A 25256-nucleotide genomic window follows, 5' to 3' on the forward strand; every position below is an offset into this window, starting at 1 on the left:
CTCAAAACAGAAAAGAGAATTCTGGAAAATGCACATTCTCAAATCATTATGTGATAATTTTAGAAATAAATCAAATCATAATTATATAGCCAACCACACAAAACCGTTTAAAAAGCAATCTTTTTGAATAACATTTGAGATGAGTTAGAGCTAAACTAAGAATGGATGAGAATATTTATCTCAACCACAGAGAGGACCCAGCTTTTTGAAAAACCATAGAAGAAATTGCCAGTAAAAATGAACGTATTTGGTTATATAAAAATCCCTTGTACATGCCAAAAAAAAAAAAAGTCATTGTCAATAAAAAGGCAGAACAAGATAAATATTTTGAGCATATATAGATAAATACACATAACAGAGATTAAAAACTCAGGACCTCAGGAGAGCTCATTAAAATACCACCAAGAACCCTATGGGCTACTTGGAGCACAGTTTGAAAACTACAGCTTTGGCTAATCTGGAAGGTCAATGCCTTGTGATCTTCATCAGATGCTCAACATGAGGGAAGACCCAAGACCCATAAAATCTTGGTGTGAATGGGCCAAGAGCTCACAGGCAGTCAGGAAGTGACTTCTGGATCAAATATGTCAGAATTAGAGATGAAAGTCCTGGGGGCTGGCGCATTCTAGGCACATTGTTTGTCAAGGTGATAGGAGGAAGGTTGCAAGTTTCCAAGAACTGTGAGATACTCTGAAAGGAGGTCCTGGTCTCCATGTGCATGGACTCCTGGGAAGCGGGCAGAACACTACCCAAACCTTTAACCCATGGAACCACTGATACTTCAACATCACAAACATCCCCTGAGAGTCTGCTAGCCAGACCGTTTCTGTCTTCTTACATGACCCCAAGTCATCCAGGAACCATGGCCACTGAAAAAAGAGGTCGCAGGCTCTTCCAAGGGCCATTATTACCACAACAAGGACCCCAGAGGAAGAAACAGCAAAGGGGTAGTGGTTCAATGCATTAGCTTTGAAGGAAGCCTCCAGACTTCTTCCAGCTAAGTAACTTCAGAAAGCATGAAAGCTCTCTGGGCCCCAGGATGCTAGTCCAGTGCACAAGGATATTAATAGTAATCATCCTCATGGGGCTCTTACAAGAAATATACACATATACAGACGTGTGCTGTGTTTAACCCATGGTAAGCACTCAATATAGTTCATAAATTTTATCACACACAAGAGTAAATATATATATATGTATATATACACATATATATATTTAATTATTCTCAAATATATATATTTGATATATATATCTCATATATATATTTAATTATTCTCAAATTGTTGGGTTTGGGGCCATATATATGTATATACATACATATACATATATATACACACATATATATACATATATATGTATATACATATACATACATATACATATATATACATACACATATATATATGGCCCCAAACCCAACAATTTGAGAATAATTAAACTATGCTACATTAATAGGAACACGTGAAATTCCCAAGAAAGTGTATAGAAAATAATGTAAAAGAAACAAGCTGAGTAGAACATACAGATAGATTATAACACCTAAGTGTAGACATGAGGATCAGAGGTGTTACGAGAACGTAAGTGTCCCAGGTCCATTAACAAATTAGTGGGTGCATAATAAAAGAGCTAAGATGCTAGTTCCCCCATGCCCCTCAAGGATCTTCCAAAAATAGGTACACAAATGAACTGTAAAAATCAAGGTGTTGGGGCGCCTGGGTGGCTCAGTGGGTTAAGCCTCTGCCTTCGGCTCAGGTCATGATCTCGGGGTCCTGGGATCGAGCCCCGCGTCGGGCTCTCTCCTCAGCGGGAAGCCTGCTTCCCTTCCTCTCTCTGCCTGCCTTTCTGCCTACTTGTGATCTCTGTCTGTCAAATAAATAAATAAAAATTCTTTAAAAAAAAAAAAAAATCAAGGTGTTGCTCCTGACCAAGAAGGGCAAAGAGCTTCTTGTCTTTCTCACTCCCAAAGGAAAAGAAGCCGGAGCTCACAGATGGTCAAAATTCTCCCCGGGAGGCTCAAACTCTTGAGTTAAGCCATTGTCAGACCTGCCTGGCCAGGGTGACAGTTTTGCAGCCTGAATCTGAGCACCTGCGAGAGCACAGGCCCCGCTGTCCCCAACGTCCCATGCCCCAAGTTACACTCACGTCATTCATGGCCTGACCCTGACATGTCTCCCTGTAAGGAGTGGGGATCGAGAGAAGAGATGCCAGCGGCGGGCCGGAGGATGGAGCCAACAGAATCTGAGCACTTCGGCTACTACCGATGGCTCTCTGGGCCCAAGGAAGACGCGGTGGGAATGCTCGAGGTGCGACATGGCAGGAAAGTGACATGATGTCTAGCAATTCAGATAAACTGAACTGAAGGAGGCAGAAGGCTGGAGGGCAGAGGGAGAGCCGCGTGGTGATGGAGACGCCTCCTGACGAGGGGCATTGCCCCACTGTCCTCAGTGCGCTGTGTCTTGTGGGTCTAAACACGGCCATGGCCTCCTGTCTAGGATGAGACTGTTCCCTGGTGTAAAGCCATTCATGTGTGATGATCATAATGTCACCCGGCTCTTCTCTCCATCCTCCTATGGGACAGCACTGCTGCTTGCTGGGCCAGTCCAGTCCTCAGGGCTACCCTTCACCGGGGAGAGAGCTGAATGAGAAAAAGCTAAAACAAGTCGGAGAGGTGAAGTCACTTGTGATGACAGAGGACAGAAAGAGATGTGGGGGTGGGGAGAGGGACGCAGAGGGACAGACTGAGAGAACCGGAAATAAGAGGCTCCAGAACTCCTTTAAGATATATGAGACTAGGAGAGGAGAAGAGAAAGAACATTCCTCTGTGTTATATAAATGGGAGACTCTCAGGTTCTTTAGAAATACGCAGACAAAAATTTACTTTTTTGTTACTTCGGGCTAATGGACTGTGATTCTTAGAATGAAACACCACCCTTAGCCCCCCCCCAAAGGGGTGCAGGAATTATCTGGGATACATTCATGCCACATCTCTCTCTCCTTTGTGGAGAAAGGTATAGGGGGTGGCGGGGAGAAAACAGGACGGCATTTGGGATAAAAGAAGAGGAAAGCACCATGTTTCCTAAGAGAAGAATTTAATGAAACAAGCTGAGGTGAGCACGAATGTGGACCCGCTGGCGTGCTGGACAGTGGAGACTGGAGAGGCGTCCCTGCCACGGAATGCTAATTTCAAGATGCTGAAATGTACCAAGAAGGAAACAAATGATTGAACAAGCCCAGGGTTCACAGGACGCATAGCGTGATCTTCCTCTTGAGGCTTTCGAAGATAGATCTCAAGAAAGATGGCCCTTTCGCCTGACCTGGAGGAAAGCAAATGCCTACCGGCCACTCTGTGCTGTCTCTTTCCGCACGACCACGCGGCATCGCTCCTTAAATACCATGTCACAATGCGCCATCATTGTTCACACGAGACAATATGGGGAAGGGTTTGATAAACAGCTGTTACTGCAGAGGGGTGTGGAGCACTTGGAAAAATACTGAACAGAAACTAGCGTTCTTATAAAATCTGGATGGAAAGTTATTTTTAAAGCCCAAACACAAACAACGGAAGACATCGCAAGGCAAAGGCTGGAATCCAATGCACAGAAATTAAGAGCGTTCCTAAATCTAATAACTGCTGAATGGAAAACAAATATGCATGGAGAATATGGCCCAGCCATGACAAAGGGCCAAAACTTTCCAACCTAAAGCACACATATACAATGATTAAGACGACAACCCCTCACTCCCGATAGCAAAATGGGGAAAGGATTAGCTAGATGACACAGGGAAGATGAGCTGTAACTGTGTGGGGTTTGGGGTTCTTTTTGAAGATTTTATTATTTATTTGAGAGAGAGGGAGAGCGTGCGCACACACAAGCAGGGGGAGGAGCAGAGAGAGAGGGCAGAGCAGACCCCCGATGAGCAGGGAGCCTGATGTGGGGCTCCATCCCAGGACCCTGAGATCATGACCTGAGCCGAAGACGGACGGTCACCCGAATGAGCCACCCAGGTGCCCCAAACTGTAAGTGTTTTTAGCAAGTATTTAAAATTAATCAACTTCAGTAGAAATCAGAGAAATTCTAATTTTGAGATTCAATTTTACCTAATTACAACATATGCTCATGTCATAGTAGCTAAATGGAAAACAGTCAGATAGATACAAAGCATGATCTATTTCCGTGACTTTAAGATGTACCTTTCCCCAACATTTTAATGTCGTGGAAATGGAGGTGATCTCATAAGGCTAGCATGTCAAAATTTAATTGGCAGCATTCTTTTCTTTCTTAATGGTACATAAAATAAGGAAGCATCTTAGATTCAATGAGATAGCACTTGACGTACGATATAAGCCAAAATATTTACAGTGATTCTTGTTGGATGGTGGCATGATGGGTGATTTCTCCTTTCTTTTTTATATTTTCCCATATGTTTCCAGTCTTCTCAAGTGAATACCTATTTCTTTTACCATCAGACAGTAAACAAAATCTGGTTCTAATTTTGACTTGGCCACATTAGAGCAGAGTAAGTCCTGAGTAAGGGAACTATGCTTTCTGTCGTCAGTTTCCTCATCTGCAAAATGCGTCAGTAACTTCTCTGCCGACCTCATACAATTTGTGCACAAATGCTTTGTAAAATATAAAGTGCCTAGTCAGTGTGATTTAAATCTCGAACCGTGCATGAGACCCCCTAACATGTGACGATCATTACCGTCCTCATGAGATGTTTTTATTCTTTCTCAGTGCCTGTTCATGATGTCAATTGATAGCTTTCTATGTGGAATGGCGACCCCCAGTTTTGTTTGAACCTGATATAATTTGATTTCATGAGCTCCTTCCTCAACGGCTCCCATGTAGGAGGAAGCAGATTCCAAAAACAGTTCAGCACACACCATGTAGATGTGCACAATGACCAGGCTGAAATCTAAACACATCAGCCCAGCTCCTCCTGAGCTCCACGAGCCTTCGAGCCTTGTAAAACACCACTGCGCAGGTGCTAATCCAAAGCCACTCCCAGGGCCCAAAAGGAGGCATCAGCATGATTACTTCTGTTTAATTAGAATGAACACAACTGTTGCTGCAAATCTTGAAATCTAGCTTAAGGGTTATGGCACTAAGGTGGGGCTTGGCACCTCTCTGACCAAGCCCTTCAGACTGGCACAAGCCACCATCCCCTTCCTAGCCTAATCCCAGTGCATCCTTGTGTCTGGTTAGGCTGCTCTGGGCTAAGTCATCCTGCTCCTCGTGTACTTCATGACCCGCTGGAGAGGAGGGCCACCAAGACAAGAGATAAGCGCATCTCCCCTCCTTTCCATTCTGGCCTGGCCACCAGTTTGTCTATGTTCTCGAGCCCAAGGGGCCTTGCTCTAGTAAGCAACACCAGGAAACACCTTTCATGTGCCTATGACCCACCCAGGCGTTTTGTTAGAGAACAGATTCTAACTCAGTTGGTCTGGGGTTTGCGTTTTTAACAAGATCCGAGGGTTTGCGTTTCTAACAAGATCTGAGGGGATGCAGATGCCACGGCTCCATCAGCCACTCTTTGAAGAGCATGGATCTCCACGGGCTTCAACCCTACTACACCTGCTCCCATCAGACATGCCTCAGTGGGCTCCCTTTGCTGCCTATATCAGAGCTTCTGGGGACATTTCCCAAAATGCTGATTTACGGCATCAGGATCTCTGAAAGGGGGGCCCAAATACCTTTGAACAAGCACCATATTCCCCTCAGATGAGTTCTTGCAGACACCGAAGCTTGGGAACTTCCAGTAGAGAATTCTAAACGTCCCTAGTGGACCACAGCAGAGCTGTATGTCTGCCCTGAACCGCACCTTGCACTGAGGGATGCGGAACTAGGTAGGAGAGCGCCGTTCTCTCTCATACTTACGGCCCAGATGCTGTGGAGGGGATTACTCATCGTCTTACGCACTCCCATTCATAACCATCTGCAGGAAAATTTTTATTTCAGTCTGAAGAACTTGGGTGTTTTCCAAACAGGCAGCCTGGATAAGAGGGACCATTTAAAGGTTGTCCTCGCCTCTTTCTTTTGACAACAGGAAACTCAGAGCCAAATTTGGGGCTCATGCAGGTCCTTTTGACATAAACCTCGGTGGGTTAACCACACGTGGCTAGGGGCACCTGGCTGGCCCAGTGGGGTAAGTGCCTGACGCTTTGTCTCAGCTCAGGTCTTAATCAGAGGGCGTGGAGCCCACTTAAAAAAAATAATTAAAATTTTTAAAAATCTGGCTTAATTGAACTATCCTATTCATGTTTTCTCATCACCCATATCTTAAATCCATTTCTATCCATTTCTAGTGCACGGTGCATACGGATGTATAATATGTATCCGAGCTGTTCACCAATATTGAGTCTCACCCCCTTCTGGACTCGGGGGAGCAGTATGCTTCCCCAAGTCCTTGAAGGTGGGTGTGGCCACATGACTTGGTTTGGCCAATGGAATGTGTGTGGCAGTGATTTGGGTCACTTGCAGGTGATGGCCACTGGTCACGGGTACTCCACACGTCAGCCCTTCCCTCCCCTTCCTGGACAGTCCTGGAAGCATGAGCTGAGGAAGAGGAGCCACAAGGTGAAGGCAACCTGAACCCTGGGCTAGCAAGGGAGGCAGTCGCCCCGGGGAATCCCCACACACACCACAGTGACTTTGGTGTGAGTCTGAAGTAAGCCCCTGATGGGTTAAGGGACTGAGATTTGGGAGTAACCTAAAACCCAACAAAGCCTACTGGACCGTATCATTTGCAAATGACCTCAAGTACTTTCTGGAGAGACGCTGAGTTATAAACTCACAGGCCAATGCAGAAACAAACTCCTAACAAAAGCCTATTTGAGAGAAAAGATGTGTAGAGGAGCTTATCTACAGGATATCCTTTTTTTTATTTTAAGATTTTATTTATTTATTTGACAGAGAGAGATCACAAGCAGGCAGAGAGGCAGGCAGAGAGAGAGGGAGAAGCAGGCTCCCTGCTGAGCAGAGAGCCCAATGCAGGACTCAATCCCAGGACACTGGAATCATGACCTGAGCCAAAGGCAGAGGCTTAACCCACTGAGCCACCCAGGCACCCCTCTACAGGATATCTTATCAACCTACTTCTCTGAGTCCTTCATTTACTCTCGTTTCAATCTGATCACCAGCCTCTTTCAGAATGGGCATCCCTGACTTGTGCTTTCATATTCTGCTCCTCTTAAATTGTGGCAAAAGAGACCTAATATATACCACTGTAACCATTCCAAAGTGTGTAACTCAATGGTATCAAATACACTCAATCTGTTGTTTAACCATCACCACTGTCCACACCCAACACTTTTTTTTTTACTATCCTCAACAAAAGGACCAAACCCATAAAACAACCTTCTCCTCTTGCCCCGCTTCTGGTAACTCCTATTCTACCTTCCATTCCTCTGGAATTTGTCTATTCGAGGTACCTCATACACGTGGAATGATACAATATTTGTCCTTCTGTGTCTGGCTTATTTCATGAAGTAGAAGTATGCTTCCAAGATCCGTCCAGGTTGCGACATGCATTTAAATTCCATTCTTTTTATGGCTCAGTAGTACTTCATTGTACATATCTACCACTTTGTGTTTATCCATCCATCTGTTGACGAACACTTGGGTTGTTTCTACCTTTGGGCTCTATGAGTAACACAGCAACAGACACAGGTGCCCAATATCTGAGCATGTGCTTTCAATTCTCTTGAATATGTGCCCTAGGAGTGGAATTGCTGGGTCATATGGTAGTTCTCTGTTTAGGCTTTTGAGAAACTGCCAAACAGTGTTTCATTCTGCTTTTATTTTTTTTTAATTTTATTTAAATTCAAGTTAGTTCACATATAGTGTATTACTAGTTTTGGGTAGAATTTAGTTCTGCTCTGACTTTTTAATCAAAGATCTCAGACAACAGGTACATGAAATCCTCACTTTCATTTTCAGGAAAATGTTTGTTTGTGAACGTCACCACTAGCCTATGAAATGCCTCCTATACAAAAATCCCAAGGGGGAAACATTTTTGATTAGGAACTGGGATAAGGTTGATGCTTCCTTTTTTCTGATAATAAGGATTCCAGTATGGGGTCCTGACTCTGGCAGGAAGCTTGGAATCAAATTTCAAGTTTGAATAGCCTTTGTCGGTACCCCTTCTCCACCCCTTAGGGTCCTCTTTGTCATTTCTTGGCATACTGGACTGACCTCAGATGCCCAGTGCCTATATCTTTGTCAGAGGACTGATCTTGGGCGGTCCATGAAAAAAACAACAAAAAAAAATCAGGCCAGACATACAGGTTTCCCCCATTATCGGCGAGTTTGCTTTACGCCACTTTGCTTTTAGGAAAGACCTGTGTTAGTAACGTGTCATTGCTAACTGAAAGAAATCCGAGGACGTTTACTTTTAGGGGATGGTACTTGCTTTATCCTTTCACACCATTTCAGTTTATAAAAGGTTCCACAGAAACACTCTACTTTCGGATGGCGGGGGAAATCTGTTCCTGGGATTATCCTTGTGCTTCCCCTGCTCTCCAAGCAGCTTTGAGCCAACTCCTGACAGGTGTGGGTGTATAAATACCCCAGCCCCCTTACCTAGGGTAATTCTGGGTCACGAGCCTTGCATTGTTTCAAACTTTCACTTGGAAGTAAGTACCAGCCGACGACTACAGTTCCCGCCGAATAACAGACCCTATGGTGATGGGCTTCCTCTTCTCTATCTCTTCTCCTTCCCTTGGCCTATATCCCTGGCACCTTCTCATCAACTCAGATTCCTGGCTCAGTGTCTGCTTCTGAGGGAACCTGAACTAAGACAAGGATCCTCTCTAGCAACTTCCTAGATCCATTTGCTTTCCATATTTCTGTCCTTTTTCCTGAAGTTGTACTTCCATGTTTTTCATTGTTTCACCATATGCTTTCTTGTTGTCTGTTATTTTAAACTCTTTGCAGAATAAAGCAGAGCAGAACTATTTTAACTATTTCATGTAGCAGAACTACACGAAAAACATCATGTAGGGGCGCCTGGGTGGCTCCGTGGGTTGAGCCCCCTGCCTTCCACTCGGGTCATGATCTCAGGGTCCTGGGATCGAGCCCCGCATCGAGCTCTCTGCTCAGTGTGGAGACTGCTTCCCCCTCTCTCTCTGCCTGCCTCTCTGCCTACTTGTGATCTCTCTCTGTCAAATAAATAAAATCTTTTTAAAAATTAAAATAAATTAAAAAGAAAAAGAAAAACATCATGTAATTGTAACACCTATAATACAAGATGAGACGTTTTATTGACTATGACCCCAACTCTAAAAAAATACATATGTACATCTGTGTGTGCATAGAGAAAAAGAACAGAAGGAAATGCACCAGAATGTTAACAATGAAGAACTTGGGGTGATGTCACTGCAGAGGGCTTCACTTTTTTCCTTCTTTGTATGTTATTTTACAAGGAACATGAAGCTTTAGCTTCCCTGTCTATACAACGAGGATAATCATACCGACTTCACGGAGTTGTGTTGATGGAAATTAAGTGTAAGTGTAACGTGGTAATTAGCTGCATCGCATATTCACATAAAAATCACAGTATGTGCCTAATATCTACCCTAATAAAGGGGAGTGAGTGCTGTAATTACAACAGCAATTAATGAAACAATTTAAAAGCAAATGTTAGAACTGAGAAAGTGGAAATAAGCCCCTGCTTTGTACTTTGTAAAGAACATTCACTTCCATGAGCTCATCACCCCTCCACAGCCCTGAGAGAGGGGAAGGCTCGGGGGGAGGGAGTGGGCAGGACACAGAAATGTTTACTGAACCACAAACACGTGCCAGTGCCAGGGGGCCACTTTGTGGACATCTCAGGTGAGAATGATGGGGCTCAGAATGGTTAAGAATGGTTAATGCCCCCGATACGGAGACAGGACCAATAGCTCCAGTGTCAGACTCTCAGTCCAGAATTCCTTCCCTTCCAACAGGTGACATTCCATTTGCTCCTCAAAAGCCCCTGTTCTTACCTGCCCACCCACCAGAGACATTCTCCCTTCCTAAGGCACCAACGTTCACCAGTCAATACCTACAAGCTGCTCCTTCCTACCGCCATGTCCACCGGGGTGACCAAGGAGTGGCTTGTGGGGAAGTGGACTTCGCTCCCCCATTCTCCCGCCAGGACGACCCCCAAATGTATCATCAGTCTGAGATAGAACACTGTACTAGCGATGCAAAGAGTTGGGGTCAGCTCCACATCAGCCCTTCTCAGTCAGGCTGTCCCCGCCAGTCCTCCCTGCACGGGCATTCTAGAACCATCTTCAGAGACAAAGGAGTGGACGCAGTGGGGGATTTAGGGAATTCTGCTAAGAAAGCCCAGCAGAGACTGTGGGCTGGGAGAGAGAACCGTGGGCATTGCTCCCTCTGTCTCCCTCAGGGCCTCACGTTCTAGTCACCCCAGGGAATGCAAAGAGAGCTTTTCTTGCTGTCCCATGACTGTGGTATCATAAAGGCCCTGCTGATGGACAGGGACCAGCTATAGAATGGGGGGAGGAGGAAGGAGAGCCCAAGTGTCCCTAATCGTGCCAGTCCTCCCCGCCCTCCCCTCCTCCTCACCAGATGAAGCCCTGGGCTTCTAAACTAACCTTGGGAAATCTTTCTGGACTAATCATTCTCCTGGCGGAATGTCAACCTAAGACAGCCATGCGTGGGAGCTTCAAGCAAGTTTGCCTTGTCACCCTGCCTCACTGACAAGCTCTCCTCCCTAGCACAGGGGCCGGGGTTGAGAGCACCCGCAGCGCCCTGGGGGCCCTGCTGCAGCTCCTGGGCTCTGGCAGCGACTCCCTTTCCGGGTCTTGTTTCAAAGCTCCTCCTCCGCTTCAGCTCTCTCCTTCTCTAAGAATTTCCACAGTGTCTTCCCCCACCCCCTTCTAACTCCATTATGCTTCAGAGAGAAGGAGTCTTTAGAGGTGTAGTACAAAGACCCAACATTTTTCTTCTGCTACAAATAAAGGTATCACCGACCATATAGCCGTGCTATCACACTCTTGCTCAAGAACTCTCAATGGCTCCCGATTGCCTCTATGTAAGTTCTAGTTCCTTAGTTTGGCTGTAAAGTCCACCTTCATGCTCTGAGCCTGGAGACCTTCCTAGCCTTCCCTCCACTGCTCCATCTAGATCAGGTAGCTCATGAGGCACCCCCGAAATGAAGTTCTCTCCTCCTCTAGTGTGCAAAACACTTCAGTCCCCAAACCCATACCTTACACTAGCTGGTTCAACCTGAAGGTCACCCCCCCTTCCTTCTTGGTAGGAAACTCTTTTCCATCCCCATCGGCGCTTTGCCCGCTTACTTCTAACTTGGTATTCAATCTGATTTTTCTCTCTGTAAGCCTGAAGTCACGGACAGTCTTAGCCTTCGTGCCTCCCCATAAATCACTGCCTCGTGAATGGTGTTAAGTCAGTAAATCTTTGTAGGGTCCTTCTGATTCCTAAGCTTTTCCCCTAAAGTTTCACGAACTCAAGCTCTGTCTCCTTACCTATATAGAAAACCCTCCAGAGCAACTTAAGGCTCACTCAGCTCCCCTGTGCGCGGGTTAACAAGCAGGCCCCCGGGCCAGGAGGTCAGAACGAGCGCCCAGGTGTTGCGGATGCTCCCGCCCCGCGGACCGCGTGTAGGAAAGCGGGGAGGCAGTACCACCTGTGGACGAGGCGGCAGCTCCCATCTGTACCGCGGGGCTGAGCGCGGGGGTGGAGGAGCGCAAGAGCCCCAAGCGGTCCCAGGAAAGGGCCTGCAGAGCCCGGCGCCCCTTCGCCCCCCAGCGACGCCCGCTTACCTATGGTGGACACGACGGTGCCCACGAAGTAGAAGGCGCCGGTGAAGTCCCAGCGCGGGCGGGCGCTGTCCACGCGGATGCCGGCCTCGGTGGCCTCCTCGTAGTGGCGAAGGAAGCCGCGCAGTTCGTCGCGGCTCAGGTTGTGGCGGCGGCTGAAGTTGGCCAGGCGCTCCTCCCAGCGCTGCTTGGCCTGGCGCTCGTGCGCGAGTTCCAGCGCCGAAAAGACGGCGGCGCCGCCCAGTAGGTAGAGCACGATGAGCGCGGCGAGCAGCAGGAAGCGCGCGTTATCCTCGTTCAGGTAGCCCGGGCCGCAGCTGCAGCCGCACCCCCGGCCGGCCATGGCCGGGTCCCCGGGGGCCGCCCTGCGCCGGAGGGCCGTGGGCGCCGGACGACTGTCGCTCCGCCCCCCCCCCCCCCGGGGCTGGCCGCTCAACCCGCCCCCGCACGCCCGACGGTCCGCTTGCTCATGACCTCGGGGCGCAGTCCCAGGCCGCGCGGTTCCCCAGGCCGCCTCCTCGATCGCTCCCGCGGCGCCCGCTCCCGCTCCCCACGTCCGCCTCGACTCCTGGTTTCAAATCCGCTTTCTGTCCCCACCCGCCTCGGAGTTCTCTTAAATGCTCGAGGTCCGAGTGACCGAGAGCGGAGTCGGCTGGTTCCCCCCGGATGCCCTCCCTGATCTGCTCAGATTGGGGAGGGGGCGTGGCGCGTCCTCAGCGCGAATCCGGGCGGACTTGAATTTCCCCCGCAGCAAGGTCTTCCGGCCTCTGAAGCTGGCGGGTTAGAGGAGCCGGGTGGGCTCAGTCTCTTCGCCCATCTCTTCTCTAGCCGCCGACGGCTGGGACGCGGGGTGTCCGTGTGCTGGCGCTTGCTGGGGGTGCCTCCCCAGATGGATCCGTGGGGCTGCGTGCCAGTCTCGGCGTCGCTCGGAGCCTCAGACCTCTGGGGTCACCTACCCGTCTGCCGGGGTGTAGTGGCTGGAGCAGGTCCTGGGTGGGCGCATCCCGAGGGACGGTCGGGAGCGGGGCCCATGGGTTCCTACCTCGCGTCCGGCCCCCGCGCTGCGCGGCATCCGGCGGACAGAACGGCTGGAGGAGGACACCAGAAAGGGAGGTCGGAATGGGGGGACGAGGGGAGTTAGGGGCATCTTCCCCGGGCAGCCCCCCTAGCCTTGCTCCGAGCGCCCTTGGCCTCCGGGTCCCGCGCGGGGGCGTCTTCCGCTCCCACGCGCCGGCTGTGCGGGTGCGACGCGCGTCCCTAGCCAGCCCCAGTTCCCGGAGAGGTGGCGGAGGACTGGGGGCTGGAGAGTTCCAGCTCCTCCATCCGGGCTTGGCCGCCTCAGTGTGCTCCAGAGATCTGGTGCTGCGGAGTGCTTTCCCCTTGCCCCGTGCAGAACAGCGGCCAGACTCCCCAGCACACGGCCAGGGGCTCCCTCCCCAAGACCTGGCCTTTCAGGGGGGCACTGGCACAGTCTCTGAGCTCCATTCTCACCTCCCCGGGACAGCCCCCTCCGCGCCGCCCTGTCAGCACTGCTCCCAGGGCCCCTCCTCGCCTCGGCCTCGCTCTGCAGAACGGCGCTGGGAGCCGAGCTCCCCGGGCTCCGCCCGGCCTGGCTCGAGCGCTCCGAAGCTGCAACAGGTGGATCCCGGAGGCTGACCGCGGCAGCGACTCCACCCGGTTCCCAGCCTGCCGGCCGCGCGGCCCCGCTCCCAGCGCGGTGCTCCGCGGGCAGATGCGGTCTCTCGACTGGCCCACCCGGGGGCTGCAGCGCTCCCACACCGCGCGCTCAGATCCCGGGGAAGTGGGTGCTGTAGAGAGGCAGGCTGGGTACTTAGCGGGCTTGAGTGGGCCCCTCCTGGGCCAGAAGAGGGCGCTCCGTCTCCTCCAGACTCGTGTCGCCCCCACCTGTGTACCCAGCCACACTCGGCCCCTCCGGAATTGAGCCCCTGGCATGTGGGAGTGAATACGGATACATAGAGGAATGGACGCGTAGGCATCTTCTAACTAAATAGAAGTCCCCCCCGCCTTCCGAGAGAGTAGTCCGAGGCTCCGAGCCCACCCACCACCCACTTACACTCGTTGGGAGCAGAGCATAAAGAAACACAGAGCTCTGGATTCCAATGCACCTGCCCACCCCTCAGCTCCTTTACCTCCTCCTGAATGTCCCTATTTTATCTGCTTCACTGGGGGGCAAGAGCTTTAGGAGCTAGTCCATGAGGAGACACGTGTAAACGAGAGAAGGTAAGTCCAGCAATTACTCCCCTCCCCCATTTTAATATGAAAATTTTCAAACATCAATTTCAAAGAATTCTATATATTCACCACCTAGATTCTACAATGAACATTTTACTGTACTTGCCTTATTACATATTTATCCATTCTTCTTTCCATCCCTCAAGCCATCTTATTTGGGTACATTTCAAATTAGGTTGTAGACAGCAGTACATCTCCTCCCCAATACTTTTCCCTACATATCATTAAGGAGAGTCCAATATTTACAGACTTTTTTTCTTTGGGGGTAAAACGTATAGTGAAATGCACAAATCTTAATGCACAAATCTTGAAGTGTGCCATTAGATGAGTTCTGACAAATGCACGCACCTGTGCAGATTAAACCCCTACCTATCCAACCTATCAACCAAATATCACCGGCAGTCCATATCTTCCTGGTATCTTCTCTGTCAGCAAATCCCCACCCACATTCCTCCAGAGGAAATCACTGTTCTAATTTTTTCCCCCATCATCGACTGCTTTTGCTTTCATAGAACTTGCTTTTCTTTGTTTTAGATCTTCATATAAATGGAATTCTACAGTTCTGTCCTTTTGTTTAATGCATTTTTGAGATCTATCCATGAGCTATGTCTTGGTCCTTTATTCCTTTTTATCACTAATTTTTAAATGTTTGAAGAGTCATTCTCCTATAGATAGAAACCAGGGCTGCTAGATTTTTTTTTTTTTTTTTTTTTTTTTTTTTTTTTTGCCATCATAAAACTGTTAGGAACATTCTTGTGCAAATTTTTGTGGATCTGTTTTCAGATCTCAGGTTCAGATCTACTAGGAGTAGAACTGCTAGGTCATAGGGGAGCTGTGTACTTGGTTATATGAAACTGCTTAACACTTCTCCAGAGTAGCTGTATCAACCAATGATAGACAATAGTTCCATAACCTTGTATATATTTGGCAGTATTAGTCATTGTGATTTTTTTTTTAAATTTTTAGAAGATTATGTGAGAGAGATAATGAGCAGGGGGAGAGGGAGAAACAGCAGCAGACTCTCCACTGAGCAGGGAGTCTGACACCAGGCTCAATCCCATGACCTGGAGATCATGACCTAAGCTGAAGGCAGACGCTTAACCAACTGAGCCACCCTGGCACGCTGTGTGATTTTGAACATACTGGTGGGTGTGTTGTGCTATCTTATTGTGGTTTAATTTGCACTTCCCTGCTTTCTTAATGTGCTATGGTCACTTGCATATCTGCCTTTGTAAGTTTGTTGAATACTAATGTTGAAATTATCTCTTGAAATATGGTATCGATTATCTGTTTAAAAATTGATTTCTTGGGCACCTGGGTGGTTCAGTGGGTTAAGCCTCTGCCTTCGGCTCAGGTCATGATCTCAGGGTCTTGGGATTGAGCCCCACATCTGGCTCTCTCCTCAGCAGGGAGCCTGTTTCCCCTTCCCCCTCTGCCTGCTTCTCTGCCAACTTGTGATCTCTCTCTCTGTGTCAAATAAATAAATAAAATATTTTTTAAAAAATAAAAATAAAAATCGATTTCTCATGGGGCCACCTGGGTTTTCCCTTTGCTAGCTGCATCCTAAAAATTTCAGCATGTTGTATTTTCATATAATTTTCAAAATAGTTTCTAATTTTTCTTCTTTGACCCATGAATTATCCGGAAGTGTGTTGTTTAATTTCCAAATGTTTGGGGTTTTAAGACAAATCCTTTATTTCTAACATTTTCACTGTGGTCAGAGAACCATAGTCAATGTGTTTCAGTCTTTCTAAATCTCACTTATTTTATGGTCCAGCAGCAGATCTGTCTCTGTGACCATGCCATATGCTCTTAAATATGTATTCTGTGGTTGTTGGCTGTGGTATAGTTAGACTCTATAAGTGTTAATTAGGTCAAGGTGTTTGACAGTGTTTTTCAGATCTTCTGACTTTACTGATGTTTGTTCTAGTTATTCTATTGATTGGTGAGAGAAGAATGTTGAAATCACCAACCAGGAGGCATCTGGGTGGCTCAGTTGATTAAGCCTCTGACTTCAGTTTAGGTCATGATCTCAGGGTCCTGGAATGGAGCCCTGCCTCGGTCTCCCTGCTCAGTGGGGGGTTCACTTGTCCTCTGCCCCTCCCCCTTCTCATGTTCTCTCTCTCGCTCTCTGTCTCAAATGAATAAATAAAAAATCTTCTTTAAAAAATCACAAACCGGGTGCCTGGGTGGCTCAGTTGGTTGAGGGACTGCCTTTGGCTCAGGTCATGATCCCAGACTTCCAGGATCGAGTCCGGCATTGGGCTCCCAGCTCCTTGGGGAGTCTGCTTCTCCCTCTGACCTTCTCTCTCATGCTCTCTCTCACTCATTCTCTCTCAAATAAATAAATAAAATCTTTAAAAAAAAATCACAAACCATGACTATGGAATTGTCTATTTCTTCCTTTAATTATGTCAGTTTTTGTTTCATACACTTTGAAGTTCTGTTATTAAACTCAAGCATTTATGATTATTACATCTTCTCAGGAGTAATCCTTTTATTTTTATGAAATGTCTTTATCTCTGGTAATACCCTTTACATTCAAATTTACTTTATCTGATATTAATCTAGTCACCACAGTCTTTTTGTACTTAACATTTGCGAGGAATCTTTTCCATTTATTTTTTTTAAAGATTTTGTTTATCTACTTGACAGGGAGATCACAAGTAGGTAGAGAGGCAGGCAGAGAGAAAGGGGGGAAGCAGGCTCCCTGCTGAGCAGAGAGCCTGATGCGGAGCTTGATGCCAGGACCCTGAGATCATGACCCCAGCCAAAGGCAGAGGCTCAACCCACTGAGCCACTCAGGCGCCCCTTTTCCATTTATTTTTTAGCCTGTGTCTTTACATATTTAAAGAGGATTAGTTGTGCACAGCGTATAGTTGAAAGTTGGCTGGGTGGTTTGATTTTTGGTCAGGTCTGACAATCTGCATGCACATTTAACTGGATTGATCAGATCAACACTGTTCAACAATTTCTGCAATGATGGAAATATTTTGTAAATATTTATGTTCTTCAGTATCGTAGTCTAATATGACTAGTGAACTCTTGAGTGCCACTGAAGAACTAAATTTCTTTCTTTTTTTTTTTTTTAAGATTTTATTTATTTATTTGACAGAGATCACAAGTAGGCAGAGAAGCAGGCAGAGAGAGAAGAGGAAGCAGCCTCCCTGCGGAGCAGAGAGCCTGATGCGGGGCTCGATCCCAGGACTCTGGGATCATGACCTGAGCCGAAGGTAGACGCTTTAACCCACTGAGCCACCCAGGCGCCCCTGAAGAACTAAATTTCTAATTTAATGTTAATTTAAGTTGAAATATCACATGGCTAGTGGCCCTATTTTAGACAACATAGGTTGAGATCCCTTATATTTAATACAGTGATTTAGATTCAAGTCTACCATTTTACTATTTGTTTTGTTTGTCCCCACTGGTTTTTGATCCTCCTTGCCCATCTTCTTTTGGATTAACTGAATATTTTTTAGAATTCCATGTGATCTGTTGACTCTTTAGCTCTGTCTCTTGGCATTTTTTTTAAGTGTTTAAGGATTAGCTTTTCACAGCCCTCTCACAGTTACTACTGCACAACTTTGTATAAAATAGAGAAGCCTTCCAACTATACAGGTTCATTTCCCATCTTCTTCCCCACATCTACTGTGGTTGTCATTCAAATCACATTTTCATATGCTAAGACCTTCAATATATTTTTTATTGTTCAGATAGCAACATATATTTTTACCAAAAAATTCAGGTTTTATTTTTACTTATTACACTGGTTGGAACTGAGGTCAGGAACTTATTACTTTTGTTTCCTACCTCTTAGCAGAACAAAAATACATACAATGTGGCATTATCCTTAGACAAGGCTTGCTTTTTCACATTTCACACAAGAATGTATATTATCCTTTCTTGAACAAAATGCCCAGATTACCAAGGAAACCATCTTTGAGGAAGTGTTTAATAAGCCTATTTTATTTAAATAAATCCTCCAGTAGGAAATGGGAGAATTCATTGCCTTCACTTAGAAGAAGGCAATGAAAATAGTTAACTGTCGAATTTTTCTGTGCAGCTCACCAACATTTCCTTATTGGAAACATCCATTTTTCCACATCACAGTTCCCCAAATGACTTTAAAGTCTCAAACAAAGAATTCTGTATCTTCCTTTGGCTTGCTTCTCTGCTGAGGCTTTATTAACGGTTCACTTCCTATCATCCTCTTCATTTTTGAAAATTTTCTTTAGACCATTCACCAATCCCTCTCTAGGATCTGTTCCTGTGTTGTAGGAGGGCTCTTTCTTTCTCTTCTCGTGCTTTCTCAACCTGAGTCAGGCAATCGCACTGCCTGGTTTCTGCTTTATTTCTATCCAAGAAGAGAACTCTGTTTGACTTCTTTTCGAACTGTCTTCCACAGAGATGGGTTTCAAGACATTGTTGCAGTAACTCTTCTCATTTGTATTCTTTACGGAAAGACCAAATGACCTCTGTGAAATGCACCTGCACATTCTCAGTGAGGAATTGATGAACTCCAGTTAAGTCTGTGAAATCCACATTATCTTATCTGCCCGATCCCATCCGCGATTTTCACCTTATATCCTGTTCTAATGGGATCAACCACAGCAGCAGCTTTTCACTGTCAAAAAGTTCTGCTTTTCTTTGATTTCTGCCGCATTACGTACTTGATTTGTCTCAATCTTAGATTTTTTTCAGCCGGCCTTTTCTAGTGGTCTTTCCCAGCAACACCTCACCTCTTCCAGATCTTACTGTCGCTTCCAGCCTCCCTCTGCAGTCAGCATTGACTTGAAGAAAACGTCTGTCCTCAGGCTGGCATAGTGGGAGCTGTGGGAGCCTTGTCCAAACCTGAAGCTGTGGTTGGGCTGAGTCAGGCAAGGCCCAGCTGCAGGCGGGCAGGGGACAGAACAGGAAACGGTACACCAATCGAGCATGCTCATCCTGACGGGCACAGACCCCACCTGCTCCGGTTGCAGAGCCCCAGGCAAACACCTGCCAGGTGCAGGACTTAGCGCCGCTCCGCAACACGGGTGTGTCAGGAGAAAGTCTTCTGTATTTGCACACATATTTGCTCCTTCTGGTGGCTTTCCGTCCTTCCTGAATATCTGAGCTTCTCTCTGGTATGTTCTTCCTTCAGCCTGAAGACTGTCCTTTAGCATTTCTTGCGGTGCACATTTCCACATTCTCTTAGTTTTCTTTTATCTGATAATGTGGTTATTTTGTCTTCATTCTTGAAGGAGGTTTCCACCAGATATAGATTTCTGAGGTGACCCTTTTCTTTCTGCCTGTGAAAGACATTTTGTGCTGTCTTCTGGCCTCGTGTTTCCAATGAGAGGTTAGCAGTCACTCAAATCATTGTTCCTGTTCCTTCTAGCTGCTTCCAACATTTTGTCTTAAGTTTGGTCAAAATGAGTTTGATGAGGAGGCACCCAGGGGAGTTTTGCATTAGCCTATTGCTTATTCACTGAGCTTCTTGAATCTATAAATTTATGTCTCTCCAAGTTTTTAGCCATTATTTCTTTAAATATTTTCTCTCCCCCATACTTACCCATCTCCTAGGATTCCAATCACATAGAAGTTAAACTTTGAGATATTATCCCACAAATCCTTAATTCCCACTCCATCCCCATTTATTTTCTGTTCCTTCTTCAGATTGGATAATTTGTATCTACTTAGGTTCAAGTTCCCTGACTCCTCTGTCATCTCCATTCTGCTACTAAGCCCATCTACTAAAGCCTTTAATTTCAGATTGTGAGATAACAGAAAATACATCTGTTGGTTCATGTCCCCAGTTCCTGACACAGAGCTCTTGAAAACCTGGTAAATTCCTAAGTGGTAACAGTACTAAGAACATCTTGTGTTCTAATGCGGTGACTTGGGGTGGGGGTGGGGGGATGTGTTCCTGGATTGGGGCTGGTCACCAGAAAGACCAAACCATGATTACAAACTTGGAATTTTCAGCCCGATTTTCCAGAGAGGGAAAGAGACTGGAAATGGCGTTTGATTGACCGTGCCTCTATGAGGAGGCCTCCATAAAACCCCAGTAGTACTGAGTTTGGGGAGCTTCCAGATTGGTGAACATATCCACACTGGAAAGGTTATGGAAGGGTTGTGAGTTCAAACTTCCTGAGCCCAGGAGGGTCTCAGGACTCTCCCAGACCTCACCCTACATCTTTTTTCATCCAGCCATTAGTCTGTGTCCTTTATCATTCCCTTAAAAAAAAAAAAAACTGGTAGTTAAGTGTTCCCCTGATAATCCAACCTGAGGAGGGGTAATAGGGACCCTCTGATGTATAGCAGATGACTCAGAAGCACAGGTGACAATCATCTTTGGTTGGCATCTGAAGTTGAGGGGGGGCAGTCTTGTGAGACTGAGACCTTTACCTGTGGGATATGACTTGTCTCCAGGTAGATTGTGTGATTTTTAAATTGCAGGACACACAGCTGTTGTCTCAGAATTGCTTGGCGTGGAAAACAGCCCCACACATCTGGTGACCATAAGTGTTTTGAGTGTGGTGGTCATGTGAGAGGTCAGCAGGCACACTGGGTAGGGGGTGGGAACTGCCCCCAATGGTATATTTTTCAGTTCTAAAATTTCCATTCCTACTGCTTTGCTGAGATTTGCTATCTTTTCTTTCAATATAAGAATTTTTTTTTTACACTCCTAAACACAATTTCTTTAGCTGGTTTAAGAATCTTTGGAGACTCTTTTGGTCTCTTTTGCTTGTCTTTTGAGAATAAGCCATATCTTTCTCTTTATTTGTATAGTGAGTAATTTTGGATTATATCCTAAGCATTGTAACATAGATAATTTATGATGTGTTGTAGAAACTCTGAATTCTGTTCTTTTCCTCTGAAAATAATTATTTTTTAAATTGTTATTTTTAAAAAGGCAGTTAACTTGGCTGAACTCAACTGCAAAGTATCTCCCCTGCAGTGGGAAGTGGTTTAAATTTTAGATCAGTTATTTTAGCTTGGCTGTGCATGAACAGCTCAGAGATCAGCCAGAGATTTGGGCAGAATTTATATACAGAATTTGGGAATCCTCTCTTTGGCTCTTTTCTGTTCTTTCCCTCTTCATGCTCAGAGACTATGGTTCCTCCAAACCCTGTACTCTGGATCTTCTAGCCGGCAAGACTACAGATTGCCACTGGAGGTTCCATGGTGCCCATGGAGACATGACCTCAGGCCCAGAGTGGTTAAACAGAAACAAAACCAGGAAACTCACATAGTGTTGTGCCTTTCTTCCAGTCGTTGATTCCCGTTCAGTTTCTGCCTGTTTTCAATCACTCTCAGTAGCTGGTTTTTAAAGACTTTTCTCCCAGAGCTTGTATTTTCTGTCTGTGGAAGAGTTGGTTCAACTGGGGCTCTCTGGCCCTGCCAGAAACCTGAGGTTATGTGGTGTCTCCCGCACATTATAAAATGAAATTTTCAAACATACACCAAAGGTAGGGGTGCCTGGGTGGCTCAGTGGGTTAAGCCGCTGCCTTCGGCTCAGGTCATGATCTCCGGGTCCTGGGATCGAGTCCCGCATCGGGCTCTCTGCTCAGCAGGGAGCCTGCTTCCTTCTCTCTCTCTCTGCCTGCCTCTCAGTGTACTTGTGGTTTCTCTCTGTCAGATAAATAAATAAAATCTTTAAAAAAAAAAAAAAACATACACCAAAGGTAAAAGAATTTTACCTAGATTTAGCCTAGATTGTACACTTAAATTTTTTTATACTTGATCATAACTCTATCCATTATACTTTATTTCTGTGCCTTTCAAAGGAAATGCAGCCATTACTTCAGCATATGTATAATTAACTAGAAGTCAACAATTTAGTTTTTTTCTTTCTTTGTAAAATTTACACAGAATGAATGGATATCTGAACTGTGCATTCTTTGAGTTTTAAAAAAAACAGCTTTACTGGGGCACCTGGATGGCTCAGTGGGTTAAGCCTCTGCCTTTGGCTGAAGTCATGGTTTCAATGTCCTGGGATCGAGGCCCCCACCTGCTTCCCCCTCTCTCTCTGCCTACTTGTGATCTCTCTGTCTGTTAAATAAATAAAATCTTTAAAAAAATTTTTTTTTAAAAAACAACTTTATTGAGCTATCATTTACAAGAAAAGTTACCCATTTTTTTTTTTTTAAAGATTATTTATTTATTTATTTGACAAAGAGAGATCACAAGTAGATGGAGAGGCAGGCAGAGAGCGGGAGAGATAGAGGGAAGCAGGCTCCCTGCTGAGCAGAGAGCCCCATGCAGGACTCGATCCCAGGACCTTGAGATCATGACCTGAGCTGAAGGCAGCGGCTTAACCCACTGAGTCACCCAGGTGCCCTACCCATTTTTTGTATTAAAGGGGTTTTGTAAAATGTAACCAATGCCACAATCATGAAACGTTTTCTGTTGCCCCAAAAGTTCCCTCATGCAGCCAGTCCCCTCTCCTCACTCCTGAATTCTTTTTTAAGGCCAGTTCTACTTCGAGTGGGAGCCATGGTGCCATTCCAAGAACAAGAATTAGAGACCAAGGAGAGAGGCCATCCATTGCCAAGTGTGCCCCGGAGGGCCAGAGGATGTAATGGCAAAGCAGAGGCTGGGCTCTTATGAGGTGTTCCCAGACTGTCTCTAGAAAGGTGCTTCGTGGCTCAAGGAGAGGACAGGTTCCATTCTCCCACCGAAAAGTGGATTCTACTAATTCAAGCGCAATTAAAGATGCCCATCTCTTGAAGCCTGTTCTAGTATCAGAGGAGTTTTGGAGGCAGGAGCTTGATCTTTAAGAATGCAACCTTAGGCAGGTTCCTATAGCTCTGAGCCTGTTTTTTCATTTGTACAATGGGATTCCTCCAGGGGTAAAGTATCAGCTCATCCTTCGGGATTCACATTAACATAGACTCCGCAGTCCTGCCCAACCGGCAGCAGGCAACGTGGATGCAGGACTTTTAGGACTGGAAGTCTGCAGGTTGGTTCCACAGAGTTTTAAAGGGTATTTGAGAGATTGGGTCCAGGGAGGCGGAATTCCTTGTGAAGAGGGTCCCCTTTCTGTGGATTCCCAGAGGACTACTGGCTATCCTGCTGCAGCCGGGACTCAAACCTACTTGTCTTCCAGAAATGACGTGCATTTAGTGTTAAGAAGCAATATTTGGGGGGACAGGCTAAGTTTTCAAAGACATGGGTTTTATATTCTACACTTGAATTACCATCTAAGTGCCCCAGAGAGAGACCGCCAATCCCGAGCACTTTTACAGTGATAACGAGAATCCCTGCAACTTAGATTTATGGAGTTCTTGCCAGTGTTTAAGAGCACACTTTCATCCAGTTCTCTGGATAATCCCATGAGGCAGGAAGGATGGGTATTACTCTTAAAGGATGAGAGAATGAAGACTTAAAGGCATCACATGACTTGCCTAAGGTCTCACAGTGTGGAGGGCAGAGCTGGGATCAGACAATCCTGAGTCCCGAGGGCCTGGAACTGAATCACCTTTCAGGCTTGTCAATCTCGAGCCATTATCCACGGAACTGTGTTCACTTGGCGTGATTGAACTAGCAAACCGGGGAAGGAATACATTATATATTGTAATCCTCAATGTACTCATAAATACATAAATGAAAACAATCTCCTCATTTTGTGCTACATGTATTTTCAGATTTTTCTACTAGATTTCATTGAAAACTACTGATGATGATTTCCTGAATTGATTTCATGATTCATTAAGATACTGACTGGCAGTTTGAAAAATCAGCTTTAGAACACTCAGATTACGAGGGTTTACTTATTTATGCAAATTTACAAGAAACTTAGACTTAAAAATTTCTTTCTGGGTTTACCTTTGCTTAAAAAAAAAAAAAAAAAAAGAAACCTGCACACTTGCTCACATTTAAGGATGGGACAAAAAGCTTTCTCTGGTACACTATTAATAGCTCACCTAGGGATACTTCTTGGTCTGGGGTGGACTTCAGGCATGTTCCACTTGTCTCTGGAGGATTCCACAACTGCAGCCTTCTCATCAGGGGCAGTCCCCTGGTCTGGAGTGCTTGCACCAGGGACAGGCAGGTGCATCAGGGGGCTTGATGGAGCTACAGGGAAAGGTATTTTGTTGTGTTGTTTTTTGTACTTGTCGTGTTAGTGTGTTTTTTGTTGTTGTTTTTAAGTAACTACCTGGAAGTAATGTGGGACCCTGGAGGGGGTTAGAGGGTGGGGGCATTTCAGGCTCCAGTGGAGAAAGCTTGCTGGAGAATGGTGTCCGTATACCTGAGAGCAGGTATTCGGAATCTGGAGACTGCTAGGTTCCTCTGGCTCCAGCATTTGCCAGACTCTGTTAGTCTTTCATTGTTTATGCTTAATTAATCTGACTTCTGTAGCTATAAAAGCCTCCTAATGTGTTCTTTCATAAAAATATTGATAAATTACTGAGTAACAAATATGTAGGGATTTTAAAATTTTGTCAGTTATCTAAAGAAAACAAAACCAGCACACAACTACTGATGAAGTTCTTGAACCTAAGTGAGGTTTGGTGGGGTGAGGTTCGGAGCCGATGGTTAAGAAAGGATTCTTTTTTTTTTTTTTTTTTCAATTTATTTATTTTCAGAAAAACAGTATTCATTATTTTTTCACCACACCCAGTGCTCCATGCAATCCGTGCCCTCTATAATACCCACCACCTGGTACCCCAATCTCCCACCCCCCGCCACTTCAAACCCCTCAGATTGTTTTTCAGAGTCCATAGTCTCTCGTGATTCACCTCCCCTTCCAATTTACCCCAACTCCCTTCTCCTCTCTAACACCCCTTGTCCTCCATGATATTTGTTATGCTCCACAAATAAGTGAAACCATATGATAATTGACTCTTCTCTGCTTGACTTATTTCACTCAGCATAATCTCTTCCAGTCCCATATTCATCCTTTCTGATGGAGGCATAATACTCCATAGTGTATATGGACCACATCTTCCTTATCCATTCGTCCGTTGAAGGGCATCTTGGTTCTTTCCACAGTTTGGTGACCATGGCCATTGCTGCTATAAACATTGGGGTACAGATGGTCCTTCTTTTCACGACATCTGTATCCTTGGGGTAAATACCCAGGAGTGCAATTTCAGGGTCATAGGGAAGCTCTATTTTTAATTTCTTGAGGAATCTCCACACTGTTCTCCAAAGAGGCTGCACCAACTTGCATTCCCACCAACAGTGTAAGAGGGTTCCCCTTTCTCCACATCCTCTCCAACACATGTTG

At 45.9% G+C, this 25256-nt stretch overlaps 1 protein-coding gene and 1 pseudogene across 1 annotated transcript in view; both read right to left on the reverse strand.

Annotated features, from left to right (window-relative positions):
* The window catches only part of KCNK13 (potassium two pore domain channel subfamily K member 13), a 113368-nt gene extending 99817 nt beyond the window's left edge, over window positions 1-13551 (reverse strand). The window contains exon 1 of the mRNA XM_059182521.1: window positions 11792-13551. Coding sequence (XP_059038504.1) covers window positions 11792-12131 — 340 coding nt within the window. The 5' untranslated portion in view covers window positions 12132-13551. The remainder of the gene's footprint in view (window positions 1-11791) is intronic.
* A 4298-nt stretch (window positions 13552-17849) lies between these two features.
* Window positions 17850-18704, reverse strand: LOC131835376 (calcyclin-binding protein-like; annotated as a pseudogene).
* Window positions 18705-25256: the final 6552 nt, after the last annotated feature.

This window comes from Mustela lutreola, chromosome 7 (genome assembly GCF_030435805.1).
Source record: "Mustela lutreola isolate mMusLut2 chromosome 7, mMusLut2.pri, whole genome shotgun sequence".
Lineage (NCBI taxonomy): Eukaryota > Metazoa > Chordata > Mammalia > Carnivora > Mustelidae > Mustela > Mustela lutreola.